Source organism: Tetrahymena thermophila (genome assembly GCF_000189635.1).
Source record: "Tetrahymena thermophila SB210 genomic scaffold scf_8254659, whole genome shotgun sequence".
Lineage (NCBI taxonomy): Eukaryota > Ciliophora > Oligohymenophorea > Hymenostomatida > Tetrahymenidae > Tetrahymena > Tetrahymena thermophila.
Genome location: NW_002476426.1, coordinates 915,561 through 943,376, shown reverse-complemented (window position 1 = coordinate 943,376; position 27,816 = coordinate 915,561). Strand labels below are relative to the sequence as shown.

The 27,816-nt window shown below is 22.7% G+C and overlaps 8 protein-coding genes across 8 annotated transcripts; 4 read left to right on the top strand and 4 right to left on the bottom strand. All coding sequences in view use genetic code 6, as the record gives it.

The window, feature by feature from the left end:
- Positions 1–501: 501 nt before the first annotated feature.
- TTHERM_00049140 (EF-hand protein) lies at positions 502–6,815 on the bottom strand (the record flags this gene model as incomplete). The annotated part of the gene is made up of 18 exons (XM_001014809.2): positions 502–1,092; positions 1,199–1,387; positions 1,446–1,548; positions 1,602–1,973; positions 2,024–2,275; positions 2,333–3,113; positions 3,186–3,258; positions 3,309–3,630; positions 3,686–4,164; positions 4,212–4,804; positions 4,856–5,063; positions 5,281–5,383; positions 5,439–5,752; positions 5,814–5,918; positions 5,986–6,255; positions 6,312–6,406; positions 6,539–6,600; positions 6,721–6,815. The coding sequence occupies 18 exons, from the start codon at positions 6,813–6,815 to the stop codon at positions 502–504; spliced, it is 5,007 nt and encodes a 1,668-aa protein (XP_001014809.2).
- A 1,888-nt stretch (positions 6,816–8,703) lies between these two features.
- TTHERM_00049130 (hypothetical protein) lies at positions 8,704–9,526 on the top strand (the record flags this gene model as incomplete). The annotated part of the gene is made up of 2 exons (XM_001014808.1): positions 8,704–8,740; positions 8,853–9,526. 2 exons carry the CDS (start codon positions 8,704–8,706, stop codon positions 9,524–9,526), a joined length of 711 nt encoding a protein of 236 aa, XP_001014808.1.
- A 1,030-nt stretch (positions 9,527–10,556) lies between these two features.
- TTHERM_00049120 (hypothetical protein) lies at positions 10,557–12,773 on the bottom strand (the record flags this gene model as incomplete). Its single annotated transcript, XM_001014807.1, has 4 exons — positions 10,557–11,312; positions 11,369–11,646; positions 11,708–12,223; positions 12,305–12,773. The coding sequence occupies 4 exons, from the start codon at positions 12,771–12,773 to the stop codon at positions 10,557–10,559; spliced, it is 2,019 nt and encodes a 672-aa protein (XP_001014807.1).
- Positions 12,774–13,587: 814 nt separating this feature from the next.
- On the bottom strand, positions 13,588–15,469 carry TTHERM_00049110 (hypothetical protein; the record flags this gene model as incomplete). Its single annotated transcript, XM_001014806.3, has 2 exons — positions 13,588–14,420; positions 14,527–15,469. The coding sequence occupies 2 exons, from the start codon at positions 15,467–15,469 to the stop codon at positions 13,588–13,590; spliced, it is 1,776 nt and encodes a 591-aa protein (XP_001014806.2).
- A 1,332-nt stretch (positions 15,470–16,801) lies between these two features.
- On the top strand, positions 16,802–17,200 carry TTHERM_00049090 (transmembrane protein, putative; the record flags this gene model as incomplete). The annotated part of the gene is made up of 1 exon (XM_001014804.2): positions 16,802–17,200. The coding sequence occupies one exon, from the start codon at positions 16,802–16,804 to the stop codon at positions 17,198–17,200; it is 399 nt and encodes a 132-aa protein (XP_001014804.2).
- Positions 17,201–18,682: 1,482 nt separating this feature from the next.
- Positions 18,683–20,662, top strand: TTHERM_00049080 (structure-specific recognition protein; the record flags this gene model as incomplete). The annotated part of the gene is made up of 8 exons (XM_001014803.3): positions 18,683–18,861; positions 19,000–19,051; positions 19,110–19,276; positions 19,519–19,636; positions 19,690–19,943; positions 20,000–20,141; positions 20,208–20,426; positions 20,480–20,662. The coding sequence occupies 8 exons, from the start codon at positions 18,683–18,685 to the stop codon at positions 20,660–20,662; spliced, it is 1,314 nt and encodes a 437-aa protein (XP_001014803.2).
- Positions 20,663–22,387: 1,725 nt separating this feature from the next.
- TTHERM_00049070 (peroxisomal (Per) like protein) lies at positions 22,388–24,867 on the top strand (the record flags this gene model as incomplete). The annotated part of the gene is made up of 7 exons (XM_001014802.1): positions 22,388–22,475; positions 22,649–22,785; positions 22,913–23,073; positions 23,600–24,019; positions 24,079–24,143; positions 24,244–24,740; positions 24,793–24,867. The coding sequence occupies 7 exons, from the start codon at positions 22,388–22,390 to the stop codon at positions 24,865–24,867; spliced, it is 1,443 nt and encodes a 480-aa protein (XP_001014802.1).
- A 599-nt stretch (positions 24,868–25,466) lies between these two features.
- On the bottom strand, positions 25,467–27,643 carry TTHERM_00049060 (tetratricopeptide repeat protein; the record flags this gene model as incomplete). The annotated part of the gene is made up of 9 exons (XM_001014801.3): positions 25,467–25,561; positions 25,612–25,696; positions 25,759–25,809; positions 25,875–25,985; positions 26,042–26,140; positions 26,203–26,583; positions 26,652–26,741; positions 26,804–26,963; positions 27,192–27,643. The coding sequence occupies 9 exons, from the start codon at positions 27,641–27,643 to the stop codon at positions 25,467–25,469; spliced, it is 1,524 nt and encodes a 507-aa protein (XP_001014801.2).
- Positions 27,644–27,816: the final 173 nt, after the last annotated feature.

The following is a 27,816-nucleotide window of genomic DNA, read 5'->3' as shown; positions in this document are numbered from 1 at the left end:
AATTTATTCTTTCAGTGGTTGTTATAGTCATTGAATGAGCAAGCAAACAAACAAATAAATAAACAAGCATTCAAAGAAAAAAACAGCTATGCTATTTCTTTTCATACAAGGTATAAAATTCACTAATTTGATAGCCAAAATCAAATCAAAATAACTTGAATAACATAAACTTAAAACCAAAATAAAGACCTATTTATTAAATTGAGTATAAGATCATTTTATATAATTTAAGTTTTAATCCTATCACAAAACTTAATACCATCAATTTAATCAACATTAAAAATATATTTTTCAAAACATAAATTAAAAATAAATTAGTAAACTATACCGTATTAGCCATATGTATGCAAAATTATTTTTCAGATATATATTACAAACCTCTAAATAACAAAGAAGTATAATTGACCGATGAATTTTATTTTTTAAAGCAAACATTTTTTATTGAAAAAATACAGAAAATATAAAATATTTTATATGTATGCTTAATTATTGAAAGTATGATCAAGAGTTTTTTGGAGGATTATTTATTTAATCTAATCTGCTCTTAAAAACATCTATCATGAAATTATAATTAATAAGACCATTTTTTTAAGCAGCGAAATTGTACAAAACTGACAAATTAAACTAAGATGGATGAATGTTGTGGCTAGTTAAAAATTCCCAAAGCACTTATTTAATTGCTTCAACACTTAAATATTTGTCCAAGCCATCTCTTTTGTCTTTACCGTGCTATTATTCATAGAGGGCTTCAAACTTTTGTATAAGATACCTTCTATTTCTAGCAATTAAAGAAATAGCCTTATCATAATCTTAACTTTTTTCCCAAGACAATGGTATAGAAGAGTTGTTCTTAATAATATCTATTACATTTTGTTTTGTAGACCCATTTACTAGACTCACTGAATTATTTCTTGACAATGATGTTGAATTTTATTACTAAGAATTAGTATCTGCTTGCTTATCTTAAAGCTGTTACTTCTTTTTTTAGTCAATTATACTGTTCAAGATGTCTAGCTTTTTCTTGTGAAATTAGCAAAAAGTAAATTTATCCTTTTCTTTTTCCTGAATAATTTTATCATGTTCTTCAGTACCCTAAAAATATTTTAATTAAAATAATTTTTTAAAATTCGCTAAAAAGTATTTTTCAATAAAATCTTTATTTAATTTAGTCAAAATATATTTATTGATATTAATTTACTCCATAATTCATGAATGCTTGTATCCACTCATCTAAATCAATCAAGCCATCCTTCTTTAAATCTATTTAGTCAAACATGTCTTTTGAAATTGCGAAAGAAGGTATTTCACTCCTGTCAAGTTTTGAAACTTTAACAAGAAAATACCTAAAATCTTCTAAGGTCATGTATCCTTTTTTCTCTTCATCAAACTGATAAATTTTATTATTTTTTACATATTGCTTAGTACTAACAAATAAAACAAATTACTTCTCTGAATGCATCCTTTGGTGATATTAAGTATGAATATAAACATTCTTTAAGGTGGTTTATCCTTTTTTTCGATCTGTTAATTAGGTTCTATTATGATGACCTATTTTTATCATTATCAAAAATTAAGTTTGAATTAAGTATAAAAAATTTTACGAGAATTGAAGCTTTTTCATAAACTTTTTCCAGTTTATTTCTGCTGGGCTTGATGGATCTGCAAATATTAGAATATAATCCATATCTCTCCCATTTAAGCCAATATTTAATCTCATCAGTATGTTTTTGAATTCTGTGTTACTAATAAAACCAGTGTTATTTGTATCATGCTATTTGAAAATACTCTCTATGTCTTTTCCTTTAGATAATATCAGATTTTTAAATTTATTTATAATATCGTCGTGCAGAGTAAAATTATTGTAAGAAATAAGATTATTGCAACTTAGAGAGTTGCTTTTGAATTAATCTGAGAATCTTAAGGAATCTATATTTGCCACTCTAATTCTCGTATTACTGCTTGTCCTATTGTACCTTTTTTAGAGTTAGTTTAATGTACTTGAAAATTCTACAAAAATATTTACCTTGAATTTTAGTTATTTATCCTTGGGAATAACTTATTAAAATGTTCTAAGGTTAATTGCTACTCAACAGGTATTTTGAGAAATTGGTGTATTGCAATCCAAAGTTTTTCAACAATTTTATCAGAATAAACCTGCTTGTAGAGGTTGTTCAAAGCAAACTTAAATTTATGAAGAGAAACTTCGCTAGTCGTACTTGTACTTTAGGTATTTTTAAAATCTTATTTCTCAAATTTTTATCCAAATAAGAAAAACCTATAAAAAAAAATAAATTTATTTTAATTAAAAATTTGATAATTAAATTAAAATAACCTAAATGCTTCATCATTTGATTTGAAACTAAAGTATATTAAATCTGTCAAATCACTTAAGGGAATGTCTTTAGATTCAGTGTATATTTTTAAACATTCAACCCAGTCATCTTATGTGATGTAGCCTTTTTTGTGAGGATCCATGTAAGCAAAGAGCTACTACAATAGAGTTTCAGTTAAATTAAAACCGAATAGAGCATTTGTCTATAATATCCAATCATTCAACTTTTAATATTCTATTTTCTGAGAGTGGTTAGAAATTTTTTCAAATGCTTCTACTAAGTCTTTGTATTTAGATGAGACCACAAGAGCTATTTGTTGACAACAATTTATCATCCAGTCTTCTATATTTAAAGTGTTTCCATTGTGTAATTGTTTCTTAGGTTTTAAGAAAGTCAATGTTTTTGATAGCTCTTTCACCTATATATTGGGAACAGATTTCGGAGTTTGTGTAAATGCCTTAATGTTAGAAGTATTTTTGGATAATTAATCTTCTGGTTTTTTGAAAAAAGAATCATTATAAGTAATATTTTTAGTGGTTTTAAATCCATTTGAAAGCTATTCCTCGAATTAGTTTGTAAATATTTTTGCAAAATCATGTTTTTAGATGTATCCTTTTTTGTATTAATCGAATAGCTTAAATAACCTATCTAATTTAGTGCTGTCTAAATGTTCTTCCCTTAATTTAAAGTCCCTTGATAAAAATTTTTTCAAATCGTCAATGCTGATAAAACCATCAAAATCACAGTCTATTATTCTAAAAGCCTCTTCTTCTGTAAAACCTTTAAAAAAAAATAGATACATAAATAAATAAATAATTTTTATAAATTTTGCTAAAAGAAATAGTTAATTACCATTAGTTTCTTTCCATTCTTTAATTTATCTAATAATGCTGTGCTACCATTCCCAGTTATCTATTTATTTATCCTTTTGAAATCTTATTAAGTAAATATTTTCAAATGATTAATATTATTTACATCATGATTTTTTAAAGTTATTCTGCTTAAAATGCTGGCAAATCTAGGGAAATCAAACATTCCAATTTTCAAGTGATCAAAATATGAAAATAGTCCTTCTTTTGCATGACTGCTCAGCTTTACAAAGGAATCTATTTTTTCTTCGAATTCGTTGAAGCTTACAAATCCATCATTGTTAACATCTAAAATCTTAAAAATTTCATAATAAGAGAGTCTTCTTAAACCAGCATTTTATTTTAAATCTCTAAGTATAACTTCAAGCTTCTCAAGAGGAAGATTATCTGTGGGATATAGTCGTATTGGTTGATTGACGAGCTAAGATCTATATTAATTTAATATAATTTAAATATACTTTTTTTTTTAAGTTAATTTATTACTTTGTGATGTTCAACAAAGAGCTTGTAAGTTGCTGCTTGCTTTTTATTGTAGATCCAATACCGTTGCTTTTGCTCATTGAGAAAAAATTTCCTGTATGAGACTTGGAGAAGACTTGAGATGCGAATGAAGTCTTTTTGGATATTTAGTCTTCTATATAGTAATAACGGCTTAAAAATGTTTCTAAATCAAATTTGTCAATGTAACCATCTCTATCTATGTCAATCAGCTCACAGTTTTATTAGATAATTGACTCTTGTAAATTGAAATTTATTTTTTTTGCAATCATCTAAGCGAATACAGGGATTCTAACTTTTTTCTTATCCTGTATATTGAATGTTTTTCTATTTTCCTTATTTTCAAGCAGATGAGTTATAAATTCTTCACTATTCATTTTATTTTGTTGCATGTATTTTTTTATCATTTCTACAAGATAAGGCAAAGATTCGATTTCATCACTCATTCTCAACGAATTATTTACCTAAATAATAGTTGAATTAACTTTAAGAAATGAAAAAATATACTTACTTTTTTGCTAAATTTGCAATAATCTATTTATCCTTTTTAATTTTTCTCAATATATCTAGCTATTCTTACTACTTCATTCAGCGTAAGATTTAAATTGGCTTTCATTAAACAAGTCTTAAAATTAGCAATATCTAAAGATCCTTAGCTTTGTTAATCTAGCTTTTCGAATTCTTAAATCAAATATTTATCATGTCTGTCTTGTTTCTCTTCTGGATACTTATTTATTAACTCCTATTTAATTTTCCTATATATTTAAAGCAGTAAAGAAGTATCACTATCATCTATGTCATTCTATCCGCTTGTACCAGTTCTAGCTGTATTTTGCAAATTAGTCAAATTCTTTAAATTTTTTCTATCAGCAGTTAATTTATCAATAATTTGCTGAGGTGGCAGAGATTATTTGTCCTCGAAAATTTCAGCTGCTGCAAGATCTGAAATATATTTGGATATATTAATTTTTTTTAATCCATTCTTAAATTCCTTTAAAGTTATTTATTCTGTATCTCTGTTTAATCCCATAGTTTTAAAGAAATCATCAATAACTATGTTGTTTCTCATAATTATGTCTTTCAAATATTCAAGTGACTAACTTTCTATTAAATATAATTTATACAACTATGTTATTTTCTCTTCATTAAATTTACCTTTTTTCGAGAAAGCATTTTGCCATTCCTCTAAATCTATTTTTTTATCTCTTTTTGAATCAATATATGAAAAAACCAAGGAGTATTCTTCATCGCTTTCCATCTCAATATCTTATTTATGCAGAGCTTTCATGAATTGCTCTAAGGTTAAAGTTTTTCTGTCTGTTGAGTTTATACCATAAATATATCCAAGCATCGTTGAAAGTAACTAAGTTAAATTTTTGAACAAAATCATTAAAAATAAATGTCATAAAAGATTATTTATTAGTTAATATTTAAAAGCTAAATTATTCTTGAAAAAAATACAAAATCAACCAACAATAAATAAATAAGAATTTTAAAATGAATCGATAAAATAATATAAAATAATTAAAAATCTAAATTTGTTTGAATAAAAAAATTTGAAAAACAAAAGAATAAATTACATCATAGGGCTTAATACATTTATTTCTAAGTAAATAATTTAGCTTTTAAAATGCAATTTCTTCTTCGCTTTAAATAACTGTTATACTCCTATTAGTTTGTTTGCTTTTAATTTAATTAAGTGATTAAAATATATGAATTTAATTTTAATGAATAGTACCTATAAGAGTCTCTTGCTGTTGATAATTTGATAGTATCATTCGTGCTAGAAGCTAATATTTGCTATAATTTATTAGAAAGTTCTTCTTAATTATTAGGTGTCCTTCCTTCTTCTATAATTTAGCTTGGATCGATTTAAAGGTTATTCTTTAAGTACTGCTCAGCATCTTCCTATATTTGTGTTGTTTAATAATTTTCTTCCTCTTAGTTATTTTAACTTTTATAATAACTCTAGCTCAACTATTTAAGTTTTTCTGAAGTTAAATCACTTTGGTTTTTCTTCTTTCTATCAGAAACATTTAGTTTTAGCAATCCCTGTTTTATTAAAATTTTAATAATGGTCTTTTATTATTCTATTATTTGATAAAAAATCTACTTTTATATCTTTTTTAATGAAATCCTAAAATTTAACACATGTAATACCCTTCTTATACATAAATAATCCCAAGGAAGGTATGAACATGTAAACCTATTCATCTCCCTATTAAATAAAAATTAATGTTATACTTATTCTACTATCCTTCAAGGAATTTAATAAAAATATATACATTTCTAATTTAGTCTTCTATCCTTCTTATAATTCTTTCTACACTATATTTAACTTCTTCTTTGTTTAGCTATGATATACTGGCTATTTCTTAATAACTGCAAAGAGTTTGCTAAATTTTGCCTGATGTGGATGACAAAACTAGAGGTCTTATAATACCACCTAAACGGTAAACTCCAGATTTAATATTTAAACCCTTCGCGAAATCTTTTGAAATTATAAATACTGGTTCTCTTTCTTCTTTATCTCTTTCATATTCATTTGTTGTTCCCTTTTAAAGTAAGTTACATTTAGTAAACTATATAATATAAAATATAAATTTTTTACATCAAGATTAACATCTCTAAATGAGTATGTGAATAAACCAAATTTAGGTATGCTCACTGCTCTTCCTTATCTTAAGCACTTGCAAACATAGGTTCCTTAAATTTTTAAAAACAAAAATTGTTTAATATTCAAATTTATAGCATCAGATAAGTAGGCATATTATGGTTATTATGTTCTCCTAAAATTTAGAAGTGTTTGATATTAATGAATGAGACTAGTTAAATTACCGAAAGCAGCCCATGCATTATTTATGGTCTCCTCATCCAAATTAACTTATAGTTTATATAGCCTTTTTATAAATAAGTTGATTAAAAAAGAAACATTTTAATTTTCATCAACTCAAATAGTTATTTAAATTCATGTTCAGATAACTTGTATATAATTTAAAGGCAAATATAAAAAAACTAACTTTTGCTATGATTTCTGACTAACATTATCTATTGTTTATTAAGACTAAATACTTGCTTTAGTTTAATTAGATTTAATAGTGATAGCTGTGTCCATAAATATAATTTAACTCCTCTTATTTTATGAATACTTACTTACTTACTTATTAAATCTTTGAAAATATTGTTTATTAGCTTTATTTGACAGAATTAAAAAAATAAATTCAGTGAGATAAATTGTTGTAGATAAGTAAAATTTTATTTTATTAATTGTATAAAAGTATTAAGTAAATTATAGAGTTTTAAATTTCAATAAGTAGATATTAGTTTTAAAATTAGAATTTATAACTGATGCAATCAAGTACTTTAAAACGATTTCAAATAACTATTATTAATAAAATTATTAACCATTCTAGTTTATTATCTTTCTTCTTAGCAAAATGGTGAAAATATAAAAAAAGATTGATATTTTTTATTATTTTAGATTTTTGTTACAATTAGTAGAAATTTTAAATAATAGAAAAAATTTTGTAAACATTTATATTACTAACAAGTCTATCACAAAATATCAATTAATTAACTGATTGATTAATTAATTATTATAATTAAATTCTAGATAAAAATGTATATCATAAAAAATAATAAAAATATTTAATTATTTAATCAAGAAAAATATATAAATACAAAAAATGTATTCGCCAAGAAGATTTTTGATAATCAAGAAATATAAAAAATGATGTTACTTTTTTTTATGTTAGTAGATGACTTTTAATTACAAAATAACAAATTTTTCAAATTTAACTCATATCTTAACACAAATGCTTTAAAATAATAAAAAAATAGCAATTTTTATATTTGATGAATTAAATAATATTAAAAAATACTAAAAAAGTAATTTTAGGCATCAAAATTTTATTTCTAAATATAAAAAAAATTTATTCATCAAGAAAATTATTCAATATTACATATTAGTGTTTCTTTTTTTTCTATTAATCAATTATTTTTCATTATAAAACAATTAATTTTTATATAAAAAAAAATTACACTTTAAACAAACAAACCTTGTCAGATAATAGAAAAAAATAATTTTTATTTTCAATTTTTGTATTAATGAATTCTATTTTTTAAAAAAACTAAATAAGTTATGTTAGGTTTTAAGTTCAGTATCAAATCATCAATTTTTCACTTTCGATAAATCAAATTTAGATTAATATATTTTTAAAAGTTATTATAACTCAGATAAAATATATCTAAGTTGTTAAAATATATGATAATTGTAAATTTAAGGTAAAACCAACTAGGTTAAATGAAATTGTAAACATAGCTTTCTAATGAGTTTACTATTTTTGATGAGGTATATTATTTAATTATTTTTAGTATCTTTTTTTAATTATAAATTTCAAAATATTTAATAATTAATCTGAAAAAAAGTAAATCTTTTTATAAACAATGTTACAAAGATAAATTTAACTTTTTTGATTTAAAAATGTTCCTTAAACATCATGATAATATTTTATTTTAATTAACGAATTTACACTCTAATTATGTTTAAATTTTAAACAAATCTAGTATAAATTTATAAGGCTTATTGCAAATATTGCCAGTTTAAATATTCATGTGACGTAAAATAATAAGAAATATAAGCCAGCTTAATAATAACAAAGATTTTGTTTATAGTAACCAAATATTTAATATTTTATAAACTTATAAACATAAATTTTAAGCTTTGCCTTTTGAATGAATGTAAATCAAAAATAATAAGAATGCAAATAATTTGAAATGACTATCAAGTGTTTGATTTTATTTTTGAAAGTAATTTATTTTAAACAAATATCGAACAACCATTATTCGTATAAAAAAAGTTAATTAAAAATTGATAGATTATCACAAAATTTTAATTGGAACAAAAAACTTATCAAGCTTTAAAGACAATTAAAAAAATATACAAAATTAAATATATATATATACATATACTAACTAAAATTTTAGATAATTGAATACGTATCATGGGTAATAACTTTTGCAGCTGTAAAAGTGGTGCAGGTAATCTAGTGATCTATTTATTATTTTTAATGGTTTTGAGCAAAAATAATTTGAATCTTAAATATTTATTGGAAAAATACTTTAAAAAAACTTATTTTTTAAATTAACTTAGATACTTAAAATGATATTGTTTACACAGACTCAAGCTATAATATTTGGGATAATAACCCAATCATATCATAAAATTCTTTGAATTCTTAATTTTCATTTTCTGCAAATATTAATAATAAAGTTACAGGACTCACTAAAGAATAATATCTACCATAATAGAGTCCAAGAAATGATTAATCTACATCATAAGGATTTTAAGACCGATTATCACAATCTTAAATAAATATGAAGTTAGAATAGATCTAAGAGATGGTTAAAAAATAGCATTCTATCATACAGGAAGAAACTGAAGTGGAGACAATAGTAGAGCTCCCAAAAGATTCATCAAAAGAAGCAAAGCATGCACAACCATCATTTTTTAGTTAAAAAAAGCTAAGTCAAGAAGATTTTAGTGAAAAAAATAATGAGAAAATAAATCTTCCTTCATGTGGCAATCAATCAGAATATTAGTCTCCTAAAGAAGGGCAATAATAAAGTAAAATATCTCAATAAAATATTTAAAATTAATAGGGCAATATAAATACATAGGTTACTACTGATTAAGATAGAGTTTAAACAAATCCTTAATACTCTCTTAAATACATAAAATACGATAATAACTATTACGATGAAGATCGAATATTTTCTATGCAATTCAATGATTAAAAAAATGAAAATTAAATATAAAATAAATGAAACACTTAATTAAAAATTTAGCCAATCCAGCTTGCCCTCAGCAAAATTGTAATGATATATAGATACCAATATTTCTAATTAACTAACCTTACTTACTTATTTACTAATTAACTAACTAATAAAACAAACACTAACAATATTACTTCTTCATATTTGTTAAATTTCTCAAATCTTTAGTCTTACACTACCTTGGCACACATATAGTTTATTTAGTTAAATAACTAATAATAATATAATATAAATAAAAACTTTTTCAGTAATTATACATTTTAAGCAATTTATTATATCAAATTATAAAACCTTATAAAGTAATTTCAAACTTATCACAACAAAGAAAGAAAAAAAAGATTATTAATTGAATTTAATGAATGAATTAAGTATTTTTTTGTTTATATAATTAATTGTAAATATTTTTAAAATAATTTAATTAATTCACTAACTAATTAATTTATCAATTTATTTATTGGTTTTGTAAATTAAATCAGTATCATTTTTTATATATTTATTAACTTTTAGTGATTTTATTAATTAAATTTTATACTCTATCTTAATCTAATTTATTCCTTTAATTTTATCTCTGACATTTGTTATGAAAAATCTAATTAATCTTTTCCATTTAAAAAAAAGATAAAATTTTATTTGGATAATATTATTTTTTAAATATCTTCTTCATCGATTTGATGGAAGATAAAGCTTTTGGAGAAAAATAAAATAAAATTTGATGAGTTGAATATAAATAAAACTTTAAAATCAAAAATATAATTCACTTTTAAAGTTAACTTTTTATGTTTGATCAAAATAAAGAGAAACAAAAATTTATTTATTTATTTATCTCTATTTACATTTTTAATATCATCATTTTAGCTTGATTTGCTTTTTGTTGAAAATAATTAAGCTGTTAATTAAATTAAATTGAATGAAAACAAAATGCAGCAATAAAAAACTACTTTGATTAAAATTAGTAAATAAACAAATAAAAATTATAAAATCTACAATTTCTTTATTTATTTATTATAAAATATTAATTTGATCAATTGTCATTTAACTTTCTTTTCTTTCTATATTCAATTTGTTTTTCTAAGGTTTTTGAGGATCTTTCCTTGCTGTAAAATTTGCTTGTTGGGTCAACTGAATAAATATCGGTTTCATAAATAGCTTTGAAACGAGGATCATCTAAGGTTATATTAACATCTTTTTTATCTTCATTTTCAACTAATAGGGCTAGCTGAGCTCTTTGCTTTCTTGTCTCAGCAGTTTCTTCAATATCTTTACCTAGCTTTTTATTCTTTTATTGTCTAATTTTTTCCTTTAATTATTATTTTCTCTCTTTCTTTCTATCTTTTTCCAATCTCTCCTAAGTTTCAAACTTAGTTTCATTTTTTCTTTTTTATTTTTCAAGAATTTTGTTTCCAAGCTCATCGAAACCTTAATTGAACTTTATTTCAATTTCTCCTTCTTTTTTCTTTCTATTTTTTTTGTCAAAGTTTTTTTTCCAATTCATATTGTCAATTTCTTATTATTATCTCAAAGCTTCTTCTTCAAGTCTAGCAATTTATTCATCACTATCTAAATCTTCTAAGTGGTTATCTTCTTCATCACTTAAAGTCTCTTTTAACTCATCTTCATCAAATTCATCATCTGCAGGAGCTACATATTTACTCCAATCAATTTTTTCATAATCCTTTTCTGTCATTTTACCATCTAAAAATTTGAATCTATCAACTGGTTGATCCCAAGTTAATCTAGTGTTTGTATGACCAATGCTTCTATTAACTATATTCTTAACCTATTTAAAATAAATTAATTTTTATTTTCGTTCAATATATTTTAATGATTTCATACTTATGAGTCTGTTGGAACTTCATCACAAATTTCCTTAGGTTCATATGGAAAAACTTGATCTTCAGGGACAAATCTAAGATCTATTGGCATACCAGACATTTCAAATTCCATACCATCACAAGATTCGTAAATTTTCTCAGCTGTTCTTTTACAATCACATTCAATTACTGCATAGTAATATCTCATTCTCTATTTTTCATAATTTCTCAAAGCAACTGGATCTAAATCACCTTAATCATCATCGATACGGGCAGTAACTGTGTGATTTAACAAGTTTACTATTTTAAAATAAAATTTATTTATTTATGATTAAATAATATTTAAAAGGCAAATAAATACCTTTTCTTGATTCAAATAAGCTCTTTTCTTAACGTTTATTCATTTTTTTAGTAGTCTCGTTAGAGAAGTCATCCTCATTTTCTTCTTATTTCTTACTTTTTTTATCTTTTTTTGATTAGTTTTTTTTATCATTATTTTTATTCTACTTTTTATCTTTTTTATTTGCATCTTCAGTATCACTATCTACTATTTGATTTTCTTCCTATTTTTTCCAAATATTTTAAGGTCCTTGCTAATTTTCCAATTCCATTTATTTCAAACCAAATTCAGATGGGTAAACTAATACTCTTTTAATGACTCCAGTCTTATCTTTGAATGAATTAAAGAGTAGCATTATATCTTATGCATTAATATTTATCCAGTCATAGTTGAGCAAAGCTAATTTACTACTTGAGTTTTCAGAAACTGGAGGTTTCTCATTAGCTACTCCATAATAGAACTCTTCTTAATTATCTTCTTCATCTTCAAATTCAATATCTTCATCTGTTGAACTAACTTCATTCCATTCAAAGCTTCCTTTTGTTACAAATATTAAATTATAAATTTTTTAGCTCAAGTAATTAAAAAAAATATTGAATTATTAAATAATAATAATACCTTCATGCTCATTTTCTTCATCACTGACATCTTCAAAATCTTCTGAATTTTCTTCATCGTTTTCAATATCTTAATTGCTAGATTCTTCTTCGCCTTCTTCACTATCCTGTTTTTTAGAATTTTATTTCTTTTTAGAAACTGCTTCCTTTTAAGCTTTCTTTTTTGTTTTTTCTTTTTATGATTTATCTTCAACTTCATCTTATTATTGAGAATCTTATTCTTCTTCTTCGTTATAGTAATATTCTTCCATTTCCTTATTTACTCCATCATCTACATCAATCTTGTTTCCATATTTATCAGTTTTAGCTTGTATTTTAAACTTTTTATCTGTGAAGACAGAGTTAAATCTTTTATCGATCTTGACCTTTTTTTGCTTATTACTCATAGTCTTAAATCTAGGATCATAAGTAATTTTTGCAAATCTGTCATCAGCTTGTGCAGATTACTTAGATTTATTTTGAACACTCATATTTTAAAAGGTAAACAATTAATTTCTTTCTACTAATAACTTATAAAAATTGTAAAATTTTTAATTAATAATATGATTAAATATCAAATTTTTAATTAATTTAGAAATTAGACTTATTTTTATCTAATAGATCACATATATTTATATCTATCTTTAGATTTGTTTGATAGGCCATTATTTCAAAGATAAAAAATATAAGATTTCTGTTTTTCAAGTAGAAGAATTAGCAAAATTAATTTATAAATTTATAATTATTATTCATTTCCAATAAACAATTATTTTCAACAAAAAATTTAATTCTAACAAAAATAAAATTAAAAAAATCTTATTCCTATTTTAAAATTATCTAAAAAATTGTTGTTCTTCCATCCCAGTATTATGGTTATCTTTTGATTTATTTCATGTTTCATTTCTTCCTTCAAATAAATATAATTAAAAAAATATTAATTTTAATATATTTAAAATAAATTATTTCAAGATAAACGATTATGCTCAATTCCAAACAAGCTAACTAGACTCAAAGAATTTTACTTTCTAAATAAATATAATTTTAAAAAATGATTTATCTTTATAATATTAAATAATATCGCAAAATCTTCTATACTATTTTCTCTAAAAATGTAAAACTTAAGTTAACTTTCTATGATTATCAGATTATCAATATTTTTTTGTATTATTTGAATTTAATAATTAATATAAAATAAATTACTTTTAAGAAAATAAAAATATAAACTAAACAAATTATTTATATTTATTCATTGAAATTTCATAATACTAAAAAAAAAATTTACAAAGCATCAAAAGTAATTTTTTTTCAAATTATGACTATATTAGAATTATCTGATTTTCCAGATATTGCTAAGTGATTTTAAATTAAGCACATTTGCTAAATTTCATCTAATTCATATACAATTAATTTGTTTTTCAATTTGTTTCCTTCATAAAAATTTAAAATATTAGCATAGGAAATAATAAACCTTTGGCTATCAATTTAAAGTAAAGATTAAGAAAATTCATTAGAAAGTTCAGAAATTAATTTTAATTCCTTAGTAACTATGTTATATTCTCTGAGTGCAACTTTCTTATCATAAGAACCACTGAGTATGCTGACAATGTTTTCATTAGATTCTAAAATGCTAAGCAAATGGATCCAATCAGAATGAATCTAAATTGTATTAACAAGTTAAAGATCTTCATTTAAAATATAATGAAAGATATTTCCAGATTAATTAGATAAGAAAATGTTGTCTTGTAAAATTTGTGCTTTCAATACATTTTACTTGATTGTAAATGATTTTAGCTATTTATAATCAGTTAGGCTATAAAGATAAATTGATGTTTCACTAACAATAATTAACTAACTTACTAAAATATTTTCATTTTTATTTAATTCCAAAATTTCAACAACTTTTTCTCCTTATTATAATTCTATAATGTGAATGATCTCCAAATTATTTTAGTCTAATAAATAAATTCTGGGATGCTCTCTACTTTACTCACAACCACTAACACATACCAACTAGCTGCTCTTTATAAAAGCTATTACTTTTACTGGGCCATCAAAAAGCTATTTAATTATTTTTTGGCTTAAGTCTCCACTTACATCAAATAACTCTATTTAACCGTCCCAACCTCCTACAATTAATTCTTAAAAAATACTTAATATATCCAATTTATTGAAATCGTAGATTTAATATTAAATTTTTTAAAATAATAAATATTTATACTTTAACAATTAAATTAAAATGAATACTTTTAGAATAGTAAGAATCTGTTGCTATATTAGGGATAGATATTTATTGAGGATTGAACCTTTGAGGGTATTCTTTAAAAATATGAGATGTTTTGATCACATTATAGTCCTTCTAAAAATTTTACAGGCTTATTGGAAGACATGCATCTATTATATCCTTCTATATTAAATTATTATTTTCTGTATTTTAGTTTAATTCATCCTAAGCTTATATTTATTCGAGTTGCTCTAAGGCTAACTATATTATATTTTAAGATGAATTATCTTTGACAATATTTCTTTAGGATTACTATTATTAAGAATCGTGAAAATATTTAAGTAGATTTTCTTATTGTGAGCTTAAAATTCTCAAATCTTCTTCTTTTTAATCAAGTGGGTTGATTCTCAGTTAAAGTTAATTCAAATCTTCTAAAATAGATTAAATATCGCTTGTACTAGAAAACCTTTTTTATTTAATTTTTTTTTACAAAATATCTTCAATATCAGCTAAAAGATATTTTGCAAAACTATCCAAATTGTTTTCATCTTATTCATAGCTTTATTTAACTTTTTAGCCTATCAGATTTAAGGCATTCAAGTTCATATTACAAATTCTTTATGCTTAATTTGAAATAGTGAAATTGTAAATTTAAGTGTTCAAATACTATTGCATTTATTAACAGCATGAAGTAATATAATGCTAGTATTTTTAGTAATTAAACAATTCATTTTCGAATTCATCAAACTTATTAGAAATAGATTTGATAATTTCTTACTACATTTTTTAGAAAACACTTTCAGCTTATTTTATAAATTCATCTTTTTTTAAGGATAAATTTTTTCTGGTGTTTTCAAATTCTGGAACATCCTACTATATTTGATCTAACTTCGCTTATATCAATTAAATTCTGCTTTTTTATTCTTCAGAAAGCTATTTTTGAGGTATCCAATCTAACTGCTTCATATAGTAGAATTAAAAAAATAAATATTTTATAAAATTTTGTTTTTTTTTTCAACAAGTTTCTTTCTTATTTTATTTCCTAATGTAAATTAAAAATAGTTTGCTTGTATCTTTTAATTTATATATATATTTATTTAATTACTGAATATGTAGAAAAAAATCTTAGAAAAATACAAACCATTGATTGATTAGCAATAAAAAAAATATTACATCAAAAACGCTAATATCTTTATAATCAAATAATCATTTGTGGCTTAATTGTTAAAATTTTTAAGGTAAAAAATTTATATTTATTATCAAGTTAAGAAGAAGTAAAATATGAGGATCTTACCTTATTTTTTTTGAAGTAAAATAATATTTTGTTTTTAAGAGAGTATTCAATAAAATAATAAGATTAATAAAAGACTTATAAAAAATTTAAGTACTTTAAATGGAATTTGTTTGTATTTCTTTAAAAAAAATGCCATTAATAAATTTTTTATTCTAATTTATGTTGTTTAAAATTTTAAAATTAAGTTCATTAATGATCAAAGATTAATGACGCAATTTAATATATTTTTAAGAAATTTTTATACCATTCAAAGTATATATCTTTTCGTAAATACTTTACCAAATATTTATACTTAGACATATAATTTATTGAATGTTTACAATATTTTTAGATAAATTTATTTTATATAATTTGCTTTTTGTAAGAAAACAGAACTTACAAAAACGATTTTTACTATTTGAAAATGTTAAGTCAATTACCTTAAATCTTGTCTATACGTGCAGCATAATAAAAATAATTATGGGCTGTATTGCATTGTTAATAAGAAAGAATTTTAAATTAATTTACCTAAAACGATTAAGGTAATGAAACAATCTATGTAAAAGAAAAAACTAAAATACAAAAATATTAAAAAGAGTGATAGAATTAAAGTCTTGGCATTGATTAATTTTTCAGCTTATCAAAAATATGTGATGCAGTTTTATAGCACTTAAATGATTGATTTATTAAGCAAACAAACAAAGAAACAAGCAAGCAAGCAAGAAAACATTAAGCATGCAAACTAAAGAAAAAAAAAGGGCAAAAGAAATGTATATAAAAGATAAGCAAAGATAAATAGTATAGTACCGACCGATTTGAAGCATTCATTCATAGATTATTGATAATTTAGTTTAGACCTTCATTAAAGAAAGTAATTATAAAAAATTAATCAAAAAAACAAACAAAAAATAAATAATAGGACTGATTGAAAGCTGTTTGAAATAATAAATAATTTAAGAAAACATATTTGCATTTGAATATAAATATTACTATTATAAAAAAATCATTAAGAAAGCTGGAAAAGAATGGATCAATAAACAGAAACATTAAATTTAGATGACAACTAAATGTCAACTTTTGGAAAGATTATCTAGACTCTTTCTTAGTCTCACATTTTTGATTTGATTAAGATTGGACTTCTTGCATATTTTGTAATTATTATCATAATGACATTTAACAATAAAAGCAAAGTTAAGTCACAGCGCTTTAATAGCAACCACAGAGAAAGATTGTATAAACGTTTCGTATACTCAAATTTTGAAATTATGCGTGATTTAGATTAGGAAGAAATTTAATTAATGCAAGAAACATTTGAAAATACTGTTAAAAATGCTAGCAAGCCTGAATAAGTTAAATAACCATCATTTGCAACTAAAAAAAAAAATAAAAGGGTCAGTTTCCACAAAAACACTAAAAACTAATGAACCAAGATTTTTCAGCAAAAGATCTAATAAAAATCTTTTATATTTATTTCTAATCTTTAACAATTATATGCAAAAAATAAGAAATAGCTTCGTAAATTTAATTAATAGTGTGTTTATTGCTTGTTTTAAGTCTCCATTTACTTTAACTATTGCAACCATTTATCAGTTTGTATATTTCGGTGGAATGCACCAAAGCGTATTTATTACTATATTAAAAACCCATAGCAAGAATTAAAATAGTTAAAAAAATATATATAAATGGATATTATGTTTGTTTGCTTGTAATGCAAATTTTATGTTAAATTGTTTTTATTTCTAAATAAATAAGTAAATAAGTAAACTAAATTAAACAGCAACTTATCAAAAATATTTAATTACTTTTAACAATTTATTATGTTGTTTTAAATGCCTTTAAAAAAAGTGGCTTTCTTAATAAACAACTTGTTTAAATTACTATCTTCTTTCTATTCTAATTAAATTAATAAATTCATTTATTTATTCATTAAGTTATTTAGCTATTAATAGATTTCAATTTCATTTCAAAGAAATTTTATGAATATTTTTAAATCATTTCTATTGACCAAAATTTATTTTATAATTTTGAAAAGTTTAAAAAATAATAAATTCAATTAAATAAATACAATTTTAAATTTTTCTATTTAGTTTTAAGAATAATAAGCAGTATATTATATATAGATTTATATTTTATTAAATAAGTTTAAAATTTGATAAAGAAAATTTTATTAATTTTCCATCAATTTGTTTGTAACTTAAATTCATTATATTTTTTTTAATTTTAAATTTTCAACTATTTATTTTTACTATTTTACGAGATTGATTTTTTTAATTAAATTAAAAACTTTTTATTTTTTAAGAAAAAAAACATTTTGATTGAAAATAAATTTTCCAATTAAAATAATGAAATATTTATTTGATAAAATATGTTAGAAATACCTCATCATCAAAGCTAAATTTATCTAAGAAGTTCTTATTAACTTAAAATATTTAAGCACATCAATGCAAACAATTTTAAAACATATTTATTTATAATTTTAATTAATTACTTAATAAAGTAGTAAATATTAGAATAAAAAGTAAAAATAAACGTCTGATTATATTGAATTCTGATTGACAGAAATAGAAACTACTTTGTTAAAAATTGGAATAAATGGAGGTATTTTAAGTTATCGCTCTACTTATAATTTTTTAATTAAATTGCTTTATTCTAAGTCTAGCAAATAATTGTAGTAAGGAATTAGAAGAGCGCGAAAAGTTTTGAAATTTGTACAAAAAGATTAATGTTTTGATAGAAATTTTAAACAGTATTAAATAGAATGAAGCAATCTTTACAAATAGTGAATTTAAAAGGACAATAATAAAGATATTTAATTAATAATAACTTAGATAAATATTTATAATTATTAAATTTAACAATAAATTATTCATATCTCTACAATTCAAGAATATTTCTTCAAATTTTAAATGAGTGATAGGTGTTATAAAGGTGTCAACTGGGGTAATGTTACCTTTGAAGATGACTAATTAGTCCTTAGTCATAACAAGAGAAGATTGTGCAAACTTTCTTTAAAGAAATTCACAAACTCTACTGTTAACAAAACTGATATTGTAATTGATTTGAACACAGTTGATCTTCAAGATGAGTATCTTCATTTTTTTATTTTCCTCTAGATAGAAAAAAGATTCAAAAAATGTTTATTTTTACTTCAATTTTTGAAAAATAATGAATAAATTTACACAGAAAAGCCATTTTAGCTAATATTTTATGCATATAATTATAGTGAAGACTAACTCTGTGAAATGAGATTATTTATTCCTCAATAATAAGACGCTGTAAAAATTAGTATTTAGTTAATGTAATTTTCTCAAAAACAATGTATTAATTCAAAAGTAAATGAAACCTGAAGATGATGGAGAAGGTGAAGAAAAAGAAGGTGAAGATAGCGTAGGTGGATATGCAGATTAACTTAACTCTGAAATTATTACTAAAGCTAAAATTGGCTAATACTCTGGTTAATCAATAGTTAAATTCGAAGACATATCACTTCTTGTTCCTAGGTAAATTTTAAAACAAATTATCTAATTAGCTTCACATGCATTATGTTATACCACTTCCTAGGCCCAATAATATAAAATAATAAGTTTAAAAGTTTAAACATTATGAAAAATTGGCGAATAGTTTGCTTAGAAGTTATAGCATTTTTTATATATATAAAATAATATGTCTATATTAAGAAATAGGATTATGACAAAATTTTAGCAGACTTTATTTAAATCTTAAAATTTTATAAATATAATAGAGGTAAATACCAACTTGATATGTACAAAAAAACAGTAAGATTCCACGGCTCTTCTTTTAACTATATAGTAGAATATAGTAATGTTATTAAGGGCTTCCTCCTTCCTCAACCTGACGAAGTAAGAAGATTAAAAAGAGTTATAAGACAATTATAAATCATATTTTAAAAAAGGTACATGTTGCTTTCGTTCTTGGTTTAGATTAACCCTTAAAAATTGGTAATACTGTTCACTCTTACATAGTTATGCAATTCAAAAAAGAACAAAAGGCTAACATCAAAGTAAACATTGATCCTGAAGAAAAGAAGGAAGATAAATTAAAGGATCTCGATGAAGAATATGATGGATTCTTATATGAAATTGCTGGTTAATTGTTTAAAACTTTATGTAATAATGTATAAATCATCATGCCTGCTGGTTTCTAAAGGTAAACAATTAATTTTTTATTTTAGTTGAGTTAAATATAATTTAATAAATAACTAGCTCTGATAAGTAAAATTGCTTGAAATGTACCCTTAAAACTCACCAAGGTCTTTTATATCCTATGAGAAAGAGTTTGATCTTTATATATAAACCTGTAATTCACATATAAATCAGTGATATTTAAAAGGTCGAATTTAATAGAGTAAAATGAAATTTTTTGTCTAGAAATATTTTATTGAACAATTTGCCAAATAATAAAAAAAAATAGGTTGGTAATGCTACTCTGAATAAATTGTTTGATGTCAAAGTATTTACTAAGACCACAACCCCTCAATTCTTTGGTTTTGAAAGAAAGGAATTAGATGTCCTCTTAGAATACTTTAAATCTAAAAATATTAAGATTACATATGATGATACTAATTAAGGAGCCACTTTTGATGATGAGGATGAGGAATTCACAGACTCTATTTCTGAAGATGAGGAAGAAGTATAATTTATCTTTTTATTTATTTCTGATAAAAATTTATATTGTAATTAAAGGGTAAGAGAGCTCAAAGAAAGAGTGCTAAGAGAGCTAATAAAGCAGTAAAAGGATAATCAGGATTACCCCTTGACGATGATGACGAAGAAGAAGACGAAGACTTTGATGCTGATGAATTTGAAAGTGAAGATGATGAGGAAGAGGAAGAAGACGAAGATGAAGATGAAGATTTTGAATAATGATAAAATTGGATTAAAAAATTAACTTAGTATTGTAATTCCATAAAAATAAATAAATAAATGTATATATAATTTTCTTTTATCATAAGATTCTGCTAAATTTTATAATTAAAAATTAAAATCAACATAAAATAAATTTCTCTAAAACTTTTAAAATTATTAATTTTTTATCATAAAATTATGACATTTCAAAATTAATTTTGATGTAAAACATTTGTTTACAATTTATATTAAATATTAATTTAATAAGGAAGTATTATTTCATTTACAATTTTATTAAAGAGAAAGATTAATTGATAACACAAAATTTATTATGTTAAATAATAAATTGTAGGAATAAAATACTAAAATGAAATGTTTTAATTGATAAATTGTTTAAATATTAAAATAAAATTTATCATTTTAATATTAAATAGAGTGCATTAAATAAAAATATTCTTTAGGTTTTTACGAACTAGGAATTTTATGTAATCAAAATCATCTAAAAAAAATTAATAAAACATCAAAATTAATGTTAATGTTTTAATCAAAGACTATTTTCTTTAAATAAGATTTTTTAAATTTTACAATAAAATATGTAAATTCGATAGAATAAAATAAGAACAATAAAATCCAATAAAAAAAACAGTATTTAACAAAATAGAAGTTAAATAAAAATTAAAAATTATCAGCTATTTAAAATCACATGTAATTTAGATAATTAATTCTATCCGAATACTTTTATTTGATTTTTTAAAAATATTGATTACTTATTTATTTATCTCATTTTATTTTTCAAAATTTTGTTTTTTATTTACTTATTTAACTTTCCAGAATATATTTATTAATATAACATTTCAATATTTCATTAATTAATTAATTCATTGTATCTACTCTAATTAATATTTATTTAAGAAATTTAATATTACAGAAATTTCTAATTTTTTACATCTACTTTATTGAGTTACATGATCTTCTTATCTATCTATTTAATCAATACTTATATTTAAAAATGATTAAAAAAATATTAAGCAGAAAATGCTCAGATTATTTTTATAAGAAAAAATTTAGAATACATTTTTATTTATTATTTATAAAATAACCTAAATTTTTACTTTATATTTCCATTTTTTATTTAATAATAATAATTTTATTTGAAATATAATATTTTTACTTACCTGTTAGATGCATTCATTTATAAGTAGAAAATGTCATAATCTTTTAATTAATGATTTATTAAGAAAAGAAAATTTCACATAAAGTTAACAATGATAAGTGAAATGTATTGATATCTTTATTTGTTAATTTCAGTAGTAGCAAAGATTTTAATTTAAAAGTTTAATTGCTAAAAAATATTTTTGGTTTGTACTGATTGATTAAAGCAATGTTATTCATTTTTGAGAAATGTCATATGAAACATTCATTAAATATTTCTGAAATTGAAAAATGGAGCTTAAAAATTTAGAATTTTTCATATAAATTGTAAAATATATTTGTAATGAAAGAAGGAGAAAACGAAAAAATGAATAAATAATGTCATATAGGTAATGATAGGTTTAGTGCGAAATGCGTGACTTGACGTCAATTACATATTTCGACTGTTGTTAGTATGTAAAATATATCATTAATTGATACAAATAATATTTATTTTGTTCTAAAAAAAGTTATTTTGAAAGAATAAAGAAATTAAAAAAAACTAATAACAATTACCGAAAAAAAAAGAAAAAAACAGCAAAAAGCGAAGTGGGAATGGAAAGAATTACTGATCTCAATTAATAAATTATCACTAACGAAACTGGTGAAAAGGAATACTACACAGTCACAGATAATAGAAATGGTGCGTTATTTTTATTTAGTTTAGGCAGCAATCTCCTAATTTGTTGTTTTATTTTTTGTTTTCACTCTACTTATTTTAAACTAGAGATTTATTTTCTACTTATTCTCCTACCTACAGTCCAAAAAGAAATTTACTAGTCAGTTCAATAATAATCATTAACTTTTTAATTATAGGCAAAACTTATGAAGTTCCTATCAGAAACTCTAGAGAAGGAAGATATATAATGGCTAAGGATATTGGTAAAATTAAAGATGCTGAAGGAAATGTCCTCCGTGTCTACGATCCTGGTTATATGAACACTATTGTTAATGTAATTTATTTTATTTGTATTTATTTAAAGTTAATGTAAAACGATATCAAACTCTTAAGTCTTTATTTCTTATTTAAACAAATATTTTCTTATAGTCTGCTAAATAATATTATATTTTTTTAAACAGACTTCCAGAATTTGCTATATTGATGGTGACTTGGGTGTATTAGAGTATAGAGGTATTCCAATTGAGTAGCTTGCTGAGAAATCTACTTTCTTGGAAGTAGCTTATCTTCTTATCTACGGAGAATTACCAACCAAGACCCAATTTGAAGAATTCAACTAAAGGTATTTCATATTTCTATTTTTAAGATAAAACTCCTCCTTTTAATAAATATCTCAAAAACGATTGATTCCACTGGTCTGATGAAAATGAGCAAAATTTAAAATTAAAGTGAAATTAAATGGCTGAAACAATAAAAATATTGGTTTTAGTTAGTTTAGTAAAACATAATCATATGAAAAGTAAAATCAGAAGATGAAAAGGAATACATTTTTAAACTTTAAGAAAAAATGAATTTGAAAATTTTTCTTTCATTAATTATGTTTGAACTAGGAATATTTAAAGTTATCAATAAATTATTGATCATTTAATGATAATAATTATTGATCAATTTATTGATTGATTAATAAATAAATAAATAAATTATTTAATTATATATTGGAATAAAGCAATAATTTATTATTAATTTAAATAATTTTTTTTATTGTTGATCAGCTCATAAATACTAATCCTGACCATTTAAATCTTTTAAAATAAATCTAATAACATTTAAAACGGAAAAAAGAAACAATTTATTTTTATTATAAAAAGAATTTCAGGTCACACATTCTTGCATACTGATGTCTTACAAATGATGAAACACTTCAGATATGATGCTCATCCTATGGGTATGCTTATTAGCACTATTGCAGCATTATCTACTTTCCGTCCTGGTTCCAACCCTGCCTTAGCTGGTTAAGATATCTATAAGGACTTGAAGATTCGTAACAAATAAATTTATCGTATTCTTGGACAAGTTCCTACTATTGCTGCTAACGCTTATAGATCTCGTATTGGTAGAAACTTCAACAACCCATCTTCTGATCTTCCTTACGTTGATAACTTCCTTTACATGATGGATAAATTAAATGAAAATAAATACAAGCCTCATCCTAAGTTAGCTAAGGCTTTGGATATTCTCTTTATTCTCCATGCTGAACACGAAATGAATTGCTCAACAGCATTTGTTAGGTAAATAAAAATTTAGATAATATAATTTAAAGTAATCATTTTATTATAATAAAAATTAGACATTTAGCTTCTTCTGGTGTTGATGTATACTCTTGCATAGCTGGTTCTGCTGCTGCTCTTTATGGTACATAATTATTAGCATATTAAATTAGCTTTAAATAAATATAAGATAGCTTAGCATAAAATTAAGTGCAGTTAATTTTAAATATAAATTTTTAAAATAGGTCCTAAGCATGGTGGTGCAAATGAAGCCGTTTTAAGAATGCTTGAATAAATTGGTGATGTTAAGAATATTCCCTCTTTCATTGATAAGGTCAAGAATAGAAAGGCTTTACTTTTCGGTTTTGGTCACAGAGTCTATAAGAACTACGACCCTCGTGCTAAAATCGTCAAGAAGACTGCTTATGAAGTTTTTGAAATCTGTGGAAAAGAACCTTTAATTGAAATTGCCATCGAATTGGAAAAGATAGCTCTTGAAGATGAATTTTTCATTAAGAGAAAGTTATATCCAAATGTTGATTTCTACTCTGGTGTTATTTATAGAGCTATGGGTTTCCCCACTGATATGTTCCCAGTCCTTTTCACTATTCCAAGAGTTGCTGGTTGGTTAGCTCATTGGGTTGAATACCTCGATGATAAGGAAAACAACATTGTTAGACCCAGACAAAACTATGTTGGCTATGCTAAAAGAGATTATGTTCCTATGGAATAAAGACAAGAAGTAATTAACAATTAATTAAATTAAAATTTTTATCATTCATTATAATTAATAGGCTAAATTTAACTTAGAAAGCTCCAAGAGTTCTACTTCCAAGAGAAGAGAAGCTGGTACAAGCGTTGTTTTGTGAGAAATTTAAATATTTAAAATATATAATAATATAATCTTATACTTCTAACCTCCATTATATCAAATGTATTCTATATTTTATATACTTTTTATTTTCTTCTAACTCATAAGATTTATCTACTGCTCAATGTTGCTATTTCATTTTAAAAATCAAATTTATTTATTTGAATACTTCAATTTTTAAATTAAATATTTTAATAAAATGCTTAAAAATTATTATTATTAATTTAAAAATTTAAGTTTAGTCTACTTAATTAAATAATTATAAAGAGTAATTAGTATTATAGATCTGAATTAAATTGTCAATATCTTTTTCCAAATATACTTTTAAATATAACTTATAAGTAAAATAATAGATATTCCTAATTTATTTTTATAAATTAAATAATTTACCCAACTTTATTATTTTTAAATACATTTACTTGTTTACAATTAGGAAGAATTATATTTATATATTGATAATTTAAATGATAAAATTATAAACTTAATGAATTAAAATTATAAAATTTGGTTTTTTTATGGAAAGAAAAAATTATTTACAAGTAAATAAAACTTAAAATATAAATATTTAATTAGTTAGTTAGTTAGATATTTTTGATTTCAAGATAAATCTAGTTTAGGGATAATGACATAATTTAATTTTCTAAACCAGAATGGTAAAACTTCTGCTATTTTATGAGCTTAGGCCATTAATTCTATTTTAATTAAAACATTAAATCAAAACAACATTAATTAAAAAATTTACAATCTCCCTCTGTTTCTCTGTTTGGAATTCTTTGGAGTAAACTTCCATACATCTAGAGACAGAGTATTTTATTATAGTTATCATTCTATTTATTTTTAATTTTAAAAAAATTATAAAATTGACAATTTAAATATGTTTTTATTTTACTTCTCCAATCATTTCTAAAGCTTACTTAAATAAACCTTCTGCTTTTTCAACCTAATTTTAAAATTTTAATTTTTTATAAAAAAACTTAAATTAAATAAAATAAGTAATTAATATACATCATTATAGTTTGTGCAGAAAACACCTAATGTGATTAAACATCTCTCAATGTTGTTAGGATCAACAGTTTCAAAGAATCTCAAGGCATATTTGAACCAAAAAGTAGCTTCCTATTTTAAATGAAATATTAAATTTTTATTTTTTTCTTTAATAATGAAGGAATTACAAATCGTTTTTGAGGACTTGTGTGGAAAATAAATTCTTAGATATTTAACAAGGGGATACCACATTCTTACTTAGTCAAAATCATACTTGTGTTAGGATCCTATTTTAAATTAGTATTATGAGATTTTTTATTTACAGAAAATATTATTTATTTTTCATTACAAATTTCTTTAAATCAGATGGGATTATTTTTTCTGATTCTAATAATTGCTTGTATTAGATTCTTTATTGGAGTTCTTTTACTTAGTCTACATTTTCAATATACCAAATAGCCTTCTTAAATAATGGTATGACATTATCAAAGTCAGCATCAATTTGTTAAAAGGAGTAGATAGGTTATTCTTTTTTTGAATGGACAGAGTGAGAGTCTTCAATTTCATCAAAGTCAATAAGATCTCTTAGATTAGGGTGCTTGTGCCACCAGCATGCGACTGCTAAGTTGTTTAAGGCATATCCTCTCAAGAGAGGGTTAGGATCTTACATAATGCATTCTCTAAGACGTTATTTAGCATCAATAAAATTACCTCTCAACAAATATGCTGTCTGATTTTTGATTTAAATTAATTTATTTTACAACTATTATGACTATCATTAAATAATAAAATAAATACTCCCAAGTTGAAGGTAAAAATCTTTTGATAAGCAGCAGGGATATTCTTCTTTTCTTTTTCACTTAATAATGCCTTACCCAAAATAATAGCCTATAAATATTAAATGTTTTAAATAATTAAATCGTCTAAAGTTCTATTTTGTTAGTATCTACCTTATTTAAGTTATATTTTAAGCAGTGCAAAAATAAGTTATTGTATTCCTTATAAATCAAAGAGTCTGTAGTAGATTTCTTTTAAAGAATCTCAATTATTTCTTCGATTGTATTTTCAGCTTCTTGATATCTTCTCAACTAGATTTAATTGCTAACCATCCTATAGATTAATTAATAAATTTATTATTTATAAAATTATTAATGAGTATTTCTAATCGTAATCATATTTTTATAAATCTCTTGCAATTATATTTTTTCAATCTCTTTTTTAGACATATATTAAAAATATTTATTTAATCTTTCCTTTTCATCTATACTAACACTTTAGTATTTTGTTTTAAAATTTAAAAGATTAAAATTCAAGCTTTATCATAAATAATTGTCCTACTTTTTAAGTACACAGATATGATCAGAAGAACCCTATTATCCTGACTTCTTAATTGATTCAATTGTTCTTCTGAAAAATTCATGAGAAATTCTATATTTTCCTTGACTGTAAAATTGAAGGGCTTTTGTATATTCTTCAGTTGTTTACATAATTTGTTAATCTTAAGGATTTATCTCCTACTGTTTGTTGAAATCAGAGGTTTCATGCTCCTTACCATGTTCGTGTTCATGAATATGATTATGACCATGATGATGATCGTGGTCGTGGTCATGATCATGATTGCAATCTTTAGTATGAACATGCACATGCTAATGCTGATGTTAATGAGATTGCTTATCATTAACGCAGAAATTAAATTTAATGAATTAACTGAGAAGCTATTAGTTATTTCTAATATTTATTTAACTTTTAGACAAATTTTTGAGCAAATTTATTGAACCCCTTAAAAACATTTCCTATATTCTAGTGCTTGAGTAGATTTTAAAATACTTAAATACTATTGTATTATATTAGTTATTGGAAATCTTAAATTAAATTTTAATATTGTCTTTAATTTTTTGATAAAATTCTTAGTAGTTTATTTAGTTAATCCCTTTTTTTATAGAAAGCAGATATTTTAACAAAA